The 10468-nt window shown below is 40.6% G+C and overlaps 1 protein-coding gene across 1 annotated transcript in view; it reads right to left on the reverse strand.

The window, feature by feature from the left end:
* Window positions 1-10468, reverse strand: part of COL4A3 (collagen type IV alpha 3 chain) — a 167164-nt gene that overhangs the window by 42894 nt on the left and 113802 nt on the right. The window contains exons 21-25 of the mRNA XM_004385834.3: window positions 8172-8336; window positions 5477-5569; window positions 4863-4958; window positions 2692-2762; window positions 1804-1986 (exon numbers count right to left, since the gene is read on the reverse strand). Of these exons, the coding sequence (XP_004385891.1) occupies window positions 1804-1986; window positions 2692-2762; window positions 4863-4958; window positions 5477-5569; window positions 8172-8336 (608 nt within the window). The remainder of the gene's footprint in view (window positions 1-1803; window positions 1987-2691; window positions 2763-4862; window positions 4959-5476; window positions 5570-8171; window positions 8337-10468) is intronic.

Raw genomic sequence — 10468 nt, forward strand, 5'->3', positions numbered from 1 at the left:
TGCACAGGTCATTCTTACCGTGAGATGAATACCAATTAGGCCTTCACTGAATAGATAAACCAACAAACAAAAAATCGCTGCTGTCTAGTGGATTCCAGCTCACAGAGACCCTGTGAGACACAGGAGAACTGTACCATAGGGTTTCCAAGGCTGTAATCTTTACAGAAGCTGGTGGGTTCCAACTGTTGACCTACAGAGTCACTGGTGGGTTCCAACCGTTGACCTTGTCATTAGCAGCTGAGCACTTAACCACTGCACCACCAGGGCTCCTTGCTAAATAGATACTGAGTTAAAAGTCAGTTGGCATTCATTAAGAATTTTCACTAAAATAATGGAGTCACTGGGTTAAGCACTCGGCTGCTAACCAAAAGGTTAGCAATTCGAATCTACAGAGGAGTGTCAGAAGAAAGGCCTGGTGACCTACTTCTGAAAGGTCACAGCCACTGAAAATTCTACGGAGCACAGTTCCACTCTGACATACACGGGGTTGTAATGAGTCAGAAATGCCTCGACAGCAACTGGTTTTACTGTTGGTGTTGTTTTTAATTACTAAAATAGAAGTGTTATCTAGTTTCTGCTGTTTTGAGCCCTTTGGAATTCTGCAAATTTCATTAACTCAGAACTGTCTTGAGTCCCACTTGAGATGTCCTAGAATGATAAAATCAAACCCACTGCCATCTAGTCGATTCCGACTCATGGTGACCCTATGTGTTGAAAGAGCAGTACTGAGTTCCATAGACTTTTCTTCACTGTAATCTTTATGGCAGCAGATTGCCAGGCCTTTCTTCTGTGGTGCAGCTGGGTGGGTTTGAGCAACCAACCTTTCAAGTAGTAGATGAGTGCAAATTGTTTGCACCACCCAGGGACCTGCATCCATATGCTAATAGCCCCTTAAAACTAAGTTCAAATTGGCCAACAGTCCAACTAGCATTAGAAGTGATACTCCATGCTAATGGTACATTTCTAGAATAAAACCAGTACAGCAAACCTTATTTGTGTCTTTTTTACCATGTATTTTCATTACAAAGGAGATATTTTAACTGAATTATTTTTTTCTCATAAATGTCTACTTTTTTTGAATTTTGTAGGCTGTAATTTTGAAAATGGAGCCCTGGTGGTGCAGTGGTTAAGAGCTTGGCTGCTAACCAAAAGGTCAGCAGTTTGAGTCCACTAGCTGCTCTTTGAAAACCCTGTGGGGCAGTTCTACTCTGTCCTATAGGATTGCTATGAGTTGGGATCGACTTGACAGCAATGCGTTTGGTTTTAATGGGTTTACCTTTGAAAATGAGTTGCATATCTTAAAGAAGTTAAATTTGACAAAACAATCAAAGTCCTTCTCCTTCCCTAACAGGGCACCAAGTAATAAATTGGACAGATTTTTCACTGCTCAATAGCATAAGATGGCTGAGTGGTTCTTCTCCTTTTATAATGATGCGACATAAGACTCCACAAATCATCTCCTGATTTTCTCTCACTTACCTTCTAAAACATCTTTACCAGAAGTAACAGAGAAGTTAGTGAGATTAAAACGGAGGCATGATATGATCTTTTTTTTTTTTTTTTTAAAGGAAATCACTTTATCTCCTACCAAACCCAAACCAAACCCTTTGCCGTTGAGTCGATTCCAACTTATAGGAAACCTACAGGAGAGAGCAGAGATGCCCCATGGGGTTTCCAAGGAGTGGCTGGCGGAGTCGAACTGCTGCCCTTTTGGTTAGTAGTCTGAGCTCTTAACCACTGTGCTACCAGGGCTCCACTTCATTTACAGTGAGTGTAGTTTGAAAAACATTGCTAAATACTAACCATTTGGCCTTTAGGTCCCGGTAATCCTTTCAGTCCGGGATTTCCAGGAATTCCATCCAAGCCCTTTCTTCCTGGATGACCTCTGCTCCCAGTGTCTCCTGGGGCACCCACTTGCCCCACAGGCTGAGATGTTTCACCTTTTTCTCCTTTAAATCCTGGATCACCCTGAACTCCTGGGAATCCCTAGGGCAGGACAGAAATGAGTCTGCATTGCATTTGGGTAGTTTTTCTTGGGTCAATCTGAAAACAAGGTCAACAAGAACTCTTCCATTTCAATGAACATGGATTTTTTTTAAAGACATTTTTTGGCCCATAAATATAGTTTTAAATTTTTAGAAAAAGCATTCAGTTAGACAGTACAACTCAATGCAATACACATAATAATATAATTCAATATACTACAACAACCATCATAATTCAGATTATGTTTGAGCTTTTGAGCACTGGTAAACTTCAACATGTTTCTTGGGATAATTTGATTTAAATATACTTATCCATGTATGACTTTCAGATTCATTATAAAATCAAATTTTTTCTCGAGGTATGTTACATACCATAAAATTTACAGAGTGATCCAACAATTACCACAGTCCAGTGTTAAACAATTTCCCCACTCCCCCAAATTCCCTTAAACCCATTTGCAGTCAATCTCTGTTCCCACCGGCAGCTGCAGACAATCACTTAACTGTTTTCTGTCTCTGATACCATTTTAAGTGTCTATAAATTCATCAGTTCACTCATTGATACACTTATTCATTTAATCAACAATTATGTTTTAAGTGCCTAATCTTTGCCTGGCACCGAACTGATAACTGTAATGTGACCATTATTTCCAGAATGCTCAACTTTCCCAATCGAAGCTAAAGCTTCAAAACCACAAAATCTTACTGGAAATCCTGGAAGACCCATACTTCCTGGGGACCCCGGGTTTCCTTTAGAGCCAGCTGCACCTCGCCCTCCTGCAAAGCAATGAATTATTAAACATTTATCGAACATCAACTCAAAGAGTAGAAAGGCAATGCAGTGTTTGAAGAAAATAGGGTGTTCTCTTCTGAGGGAAAAAAAAGACAATTTCTCCCCTAAAACATACAGTTCAAGAAGAGAATGGGAGTAAATAACCGGAATAAGAGATAATGTAAAAAAAAAAAAAAAAAAAAAAAAACCAAAACTCTTAAGTCTCTGCTCTGACCAGGATCACAACAGAGGGTTCTGGACAGAGCTGGAGAAGGATGTAGAGCATAACTTTAACTCACAAAAAAAAAAAAAGACCAGATTTACTGGCCTAAAGGAGACTGGAGAAACCCCAAGAGTATGGCCCCCAGACACCCTTTTAACTCAGTGGTGAAGTTACCTCTGAGGTTCACTGTTCAGCCTGGGAGTGCACAGCCCCGTAAAACCAAATGAGGCTAACGAGGTACAGGAGTCCAGTGACAAGGGCCAGAAGGCAGAAGGGGACAAGGAAGCTGGTGATAGGGAACCCAAGGTTGAGTAAGGATATTGTTGATGTGTTGTGAGATTGTTAACCATTGTCATAGGGCAACATTTGTAGTAACTATTAAATGAGAAACTATTTTGTTCTGTAAGCCTTCATCTTAAGTGAGAATAACAGCACAATCGGAAGAGCGTAGTCAATGTCACTGAACTGTGCATGTAGAAATTTTTGAAATGGTGTATCTTTGGCTATGTGTATTTTCATCAAAAGAAAAGGTTGAGAAGTTAGAAGGTTGATATGTTGAGTGGTTGTTAACCAATGTCATAAAACAACATGTGTACTACTGTTTCATGAGAAACTATTTGTTCTGTAAGCCTTCACCTGAAGCACAATAAAAAATTAATTAATTAAAAAAAAAACTCTTAAGTCTCAGCTTTCTAAAATTCTCATCTTTATGGGCAAATCTGCTGCAAAAGACTTCTTTAAAGTGTTAACAAGATGTCACTTTAAGGACTAAAGTGTACCTGACCTAAGCCATGGTATTTTCAATTGCATCATATGTATGCAAAAGCTGGACAATGAATAAGGAAGACTGAAGAAAAATTGACGCCTTTGATTTGTGGTGTTGGCGAAGAATACTGAATATACCATGGACTGCCAAAAGAACGAACAAATTTGTCTTGGAAGAAGTACAGCCAGAATGCTCCTTAGAGGCAAGGATGTGGAGACTCCGTCTACAGGATGAAAAGGGCACACTTTTCTGAGGCTTTGGATATCTGTTGCCAAACTACATTTTACTGTACTATGTCATACTTCCCCTAAGTGTTTAAATATCTCTATAAAGATGATCCCTTTAAAGGATCTTCTGGGTGGATCTCAGGTCAGTCAATCAACAAATATTTTTTCAGCATCTGTTTTTTTGCAAGATTTTGAGCCAGAATACAATTTTTGATAGTAATCCAAACAGTTTTACTGCTTCAGTGTCTTTGAGCTAGACCTGTAGCATGCCAACATGTCGAGAACAGAGGAAAAGTGTTGGATGTTTAGCCTGGCTACTTCACTCCTTTAAGTTACCTGCTAGTCCTGGTAGGAATCGAGTTTACAATTCCTGGCTAGCACAATAATTTCCTAGAGTTCAGCAACTAAAATGGAACAGGGAAAAATGCCCTTTTTAATGTGATTTGGACCTACTTTATGTTAACAAACAGTATATGTTTTTGTCTGGAGCTCTGGTGTTGCAGCGGTTAAGAGCTATGGCTGCTAACCAAAAGGTCAGCAGTTTGAACCTACCAGCTGCTCCCTGGAAACCCTATGGGGCAGTTCTACTCTGTCCTGTAGGGTCGCTATGAGTCGGAATGGACTCAATGGCAACGGATTTTTTTTTTTTAAGGTACGTTTTTGTAAGTTTTTAAAGGATTCTCTGCATTTGCAAAATTTCCCTCCCAGTTCATATATGACATCCCAGTTCATCATGACATCCAGCAGTCTAATACCTTCTCATCCCGTGGTGATTGGACCCTTTTGTGCTATAGGGTCGTGATGAGTCAGAATGGACTGGGCGGCAACAGTTTTTTTGTTTGTTTGTTTTTGGTGCTTGCAAAAACACCCTTGTGTAAATTGTTTATACCTGGAATTCCTTTGACACCATCGAGTCCCGGCAGTCCTGGGAGACCCGGAGGCCCTGGGATACACGGACATTGTGTGCACAGGAGGCCTGGCTCTCCTGCAATAAGATCACACTTGCATTACTAACAAATCCACACTGTGTTATCAGAAAGGACAGATATTTTCTAACCACACAACCATTTATCACATTTAAAAATCCCACTGATCAGGAAATGGGATTTTTTAATGTAGTGAAAAGCATCTGGGACATTGTCGATATTAATAGAAATTACACATCCATGATATCTATTTGTTTTAGCAATCTGAGCCGGACAGTTCTTCTAAGAGAAGAAATTCCAAGAGTCTAACATAAAACGTCTAATATTTCAGTGTTTCTCTGTTTGAGTGCAGGACAGAACTTACATTCTAGGGGTAGCCAACGATATATTGGATGGGTGCTAAATAAATGATGGGTTTACAGATAAATGAATACTTTCAGCTAATTCTTTGGTCAAAGAAGCCATCAGTGACTGACTGCTGTTTGAGATCATTGTTGTCTTAGGGAAAATAATCAGGGATAATAATGATGGTGAAAATGGCTTTTTCTAGTGGAGCGACACCACTGATTGAACCAACCTTTGGATCCATCACGTCCTGGGATTCCTGGAGGCCCTAGATGACCTGGAATCCCACTATCTCCAGGAGGACCCTTGCGAAAAACAATGTCACCTATAAAAAGACAACATCAAATCGAGTTTTTTTTTTTAAATTAGCAAGTGTTTTAATATACATGAGATTCATATGCATTCCCCATCTTTGTATCGGAAGCTGAGCCTTTTGAAGGTTTTCTGAATCTGAAAAGACTGGTGCGTGTTGATCAGCTCTTCCCTTTACGTTCTATACCAAAACCAAGTCAAACCCATTGTTCTCAGTTGATTCCGACTCACAGTGACCCTATAGGACAGGGTAGAACTGCTCCATAGGGTTTCCAAGAAGAGGTTCGTGGATTCAAACTGCTGACCTTTTGGTTAGCACTCGAGCTCTTAACCACTGCACCACCAGGGCCCCTCACACTCTATAGATGTGATTTCTTTTTGATACTGCTGTTGTTGCTCTTTGAAAGCTCATTATATGGTATTTCTCTTCACATAAGCAACCCATGTTATCTTATTCAGTGTTTCCAATAATTCCAGGACTATCTTTTTTGCATCTGAGGCAAAGGATCAAATCGAACTCTCCTGTGTATCCGGAATATGGTGTATTTTCCTGATATATTGTAGATGCTCAATAAATACGGAGTATAAGGTGAATTCTGACTCGGGATCATCTGTTCTCTCCTCACGGTTTGTCCACATAAGTTGAGTTTATCATTTTTGAAGCAGCTCAGAAGGCTACTGCTAGTCCTCACATATATCTACTAGTGTAGGGTTACAATGAGTAGCCAGTTCTCTTAAGCTGGTAAATATGTGTTCTACGATCTAATTTTGGTGACCAAGTCTTGCCATTTCAAATATAGGGTGAAAGTACATATTTAAAAACAGTATCTATAGCTGGTCCAAATTTCAGAGCAACAAGGTAACAGTGGGAACATTTAATTTAGTTGGAACTTGGAGTGTGTCATAATATGTCTGCTTGACTATGAAAGAATGCCCATTTTGTGACCCAGTTTTCTACATCTTTAAGATGACCAGACAGTAATCTTTAAACAGTAAAATCTAATGCAAGTTTTACGCTTAATGTATACTTATATGTATACTGGGAGCCCTGGTGGCTCAGTAGTTAAGAGCTTGGCTGCTAACCAAAAGGTCTACAGTTCTAATCCACCAGCTCCAACCTGGGAACCTTATGGGGCAGTTCTACCCTGTTGTATAGGAGTACTTGGGTGGCATAAGTGTTAAGCACTCAACTACTAGCTGAAAGGTTGGTGGTTCAAACCCACCCAGAGGTGTCTTGGAAGACAGGCCTGGTAATCAGCTTCCAAAAGATCATAGCCTTGAAAACCCTATGGAGCAGTTCTACCCTGCACACCTGGGGTTGCCATGAGTCAGAATTGACTTGACAGCAACTAACAACAATGAATACATTTTCACATTCCTTTCATACTTAATTCAACAAATATTTGAGTACCTATAATGTTCCATAGTAGCCCTGGTGGTGCAGTGGTTAAAGTGCTTGGCTGCTAACCAAAAGGCTGGTGGTTCGAAACCAACAGCCGTAGTCTGCTTCTGTACAGATTACAGCCTTGGAAACCCTATGGGGTAGTTCTACTCTGTCCTATAGGGTCACTATGAGTCAGAATTGACTTGATGGCAGGGAGTTTGGCTTTTTTTATAATGTTCCATCCCCCATACTACATTCTGGGCTTAAAATGGGAAACATGACACAATCCCTAATCTCAGAGGGCTTTCCTTCTTGTAGGGAAAACCAACAAATAAAGACAAAGCAATGTGAAAAGCTCTATAGTTAGGATAGCTTGGGTGTCACAGGATGTGGAAAGTCTTCTGGAGGACTTGGACTTAAAGCTCCAATGGAAGGACACGTGGGCATTGCTTAGAGAAGAGAGGGTAGGCAACAAAGTCTAAGAGGGGGTTTGAGGGTGCGGCAGGCACCATCTCCAAGGTGAGAGGAGCATGGCGCCTCCAGGGAGGGAGCTGGTGTACTGCAGAGAGCTGGGGTCAGATCCTGGCTTTAGTATTCATTAGCTACCTCATCTTTGCACATCAGGCTTGTCATTGATAAAACAGGAATACTCAGCCTACACGTTGGGAGTTCCTGGGTGGTGTAAACGGTTAACATTCAGCTGCTAACCAAAAGGCTGGAGGTTCGAGTCTACCCAGAGGCACCTCAGAAGAAAGTCTTGGCAATCTGCTTCTGAAAGATCGCAACCATGAAAGTCCTATGGAGGGCTGCCATACATTGGAGTCGACTTGATGGAAACTGGTTTGGCTTTTGGTTTTCTTCCCTGGGATGGGGTATCCTGAGACTGAGTGATACAGATTCTTGAAGATCAGCTCAAGGCACTGAGCAAACAGTTGCACTTGACAAGGACAACGTGATAACCATCCCTTCTTCCCTGCTACACTCCCCTTGTTCCTGCCTCCCATTCTGCTTTCTGGGCAACTCAGGCTACCAATGTGCTGAATTGGCAAAGTCGTCATTCCATCATCGTATTGCTAACAGATAGCTTATAGAAGGAAACACGACTGGAAAAAGGACTCATAGAAACCGCACAGACCAATGGTCAAGCAGAGGGCAAGGTTCATTGCCCTTGATTTGCACATATCTGTCACTGGACGAAAGACACAAAAGGGGCCTTATTAGGTATCTTTACCTGGTGGACCTGGGGGCCCCGGCAGCCCTTCAGGGCCTACAGAACCAGGACAACCTTGGGACCCAGGAGGCCCCACTGCATTGTTTCCTGGCGGTCCTCGCTCCCCTTTGCTTCCTCTCACGCCTGGTGGTCCAGGGCTCCCTCTCAGGCCAGGCCTTGATGACCCTGGGAGAAAATAATCATTTTATTGTATTTTTTCCCCCCCGATTGATACATATTTATTTTTTAATTACCCAAAGTGATATATTCTTATTCATAAAAGTTGCAAAAATTAGAGGTATATAAAGGACATAAAATAAAAAGTGAGTATCTTCACTTCCTTCATCTGTGGCCTCGTTAAACTATTACAGTACAGCAAAACTCAGAACAGTCCATTCCCACAAGATAGTGTATCAACTTGTTACAAGGGACCAAAATAAAGTTTGGGATACACTGTGGTCTTTTTGTTTAAAAGGACTAATGAGAAATTCTTGAATACATGCTGTTTTGTAATTTTTTAAATTTTTTGTTAGAGAAGAGAGAATGTCTGCCTCTCAATGCTACAAATGAGAACCAGAAAGTTGTAATGGGAATTTATTCCTGTCAATTGTCTTAGGTATAAAAGGGTCAGGGGGAGAGGTAGGTTTCTCCTGGGAAGGTGGGACCAAATCCATTTTCCGCCTTTGCTAAAATGGGAAGGATGCTGAGGGGGGGGAATCTCCCTTAGAAACAGTTTAACAAGTAAGAGGAGAGATCTCACCACCAAAGGGCTGAGAAACCATTGGGGTAATTAATCTCTGACTATTTCTTACTATTTGAACTTAAAGACAAAGTCTTGTGATTGATATTAGTTTCAGAGTGTTATATTTTTTACCCACTGGTTTCTTAAAGCAGCCTATTCATTACCTGGGAGCCGGGCACGGAGAAGGAAGTTTTCTCAAATCTTTAACCAGAACCCTAACATATCCTTTTTCTCTAACTTCAAGAGATACCCACAGTTAACCATTTGTTGTGTATTTTTCCATGCATGTGCAAGTACACACAATATTCATCTAGTTATTTACCTATTTTGTTTACAGTGGAATTATAGTATACATATAATTCTGTAACCTGTCTAATATTAACTCATTTCAAAATTATGAAATAGCTTTAAATACATAAAATCGTATAGAGAAAAATATAACGAATGCTACAGCATCTGCCACCTACTTTAACAGATTTTTGTCTTTTTTTCCTCTTAAAAAATGACACATTACAGTTACAACTGAGGCCTCCTGGGTATCCATCCCTGATCCTCTTCTCTCCCACGAGGCAATCACTCTAATGACTTATGGCCATTTTTTACCCTTCTAAGGAATTATCTGAGGAGTCCTGGTGGCACAGTGGTTAAGCACTCAGCTGCTAACAAAAAGATTGGCGGTCTGAACCCACCAGCCACTCTGCAGGAGAAAGATGTGGCTGTCTGCTTCCATAAAGATTTATAGCCTTGGAAATCCTATGGGGCAGTTCTGCTCTGTCCTGTAGGGTCACCGTGAGTTGGAACTGACTCGACCGCAATAGATTTTGTTTGATTTAAGGAATTATCTATGTATCCATAAACAATATATTGTAACATTAAAAATTTTACATAACAGGTATAATGTATGTATCCTTGTGCAACTTGTGATACAATGTAAAAATTCTAACTTTTAATCAACCTAAAAAAACACCAAACCCGTTGCTGTTGAGTTGATTCTGACTCATAGTGACTCTATAGGATAGAGGAGAACTGCCTCGTAGGGTTTCCAAGGAGTGGCTGGTGGATTCAAACTGCTGGCCTTTTGGTTAGCAGCCGAGCTCTTAACCACAGTGCCACCAGGGCTCCTGGTTACCATAAAACTGTTGTATATGTCGTCCCTCTTCTGAGTTTCAAAGTGCCTGTTCATACCCCAAAGTTACTGTGAAATTTCTCTGACACTAAGGGCTTTACATTAAGTTACAACCACTAAGAAATAAAAAAGAGCATTTCTATATAATCTCTTTCACCGTAAGTCACAAAGAAAATAATTTAGAAGTTGGAAACAATTTTAGATGAATTAATGAAACATCCACCTTATGTAAAACAATGCAAATTTATTAGAGTACAGTGTATTTTCCTTTTTAATAGCATTTCTATTTATACCCTAAGAAACACTTCCAAGGACCACAACTACCGAAGCCTCCACCAGACCGAGTCCAGTACAATTAGATGGTGCCCGGCTACCACCATTGACTACTCTGACAGGGACCACAACAGAGGGTCCCAGACAGAACTGGAGAAAAACATAGAACAAAATTCT

The sequence above is a fragment of the Trichechus manatus genome, unplaced genomic scaffold (genome assembly GCF_000243295.1).
Source record: "Trichechus manatus latirostris isolate Lorelei unplaced genomic scaffold, TriManLat1.0 scaffold00147, whole genome shotgun sequence".
Taxonomy (NCBI): domain Eukaryota; kingdom Metazoa; phylum Chordata; class Mammalia; order Sirenia; family Trichechidae; genus Trichechus; species Trichechus manatus.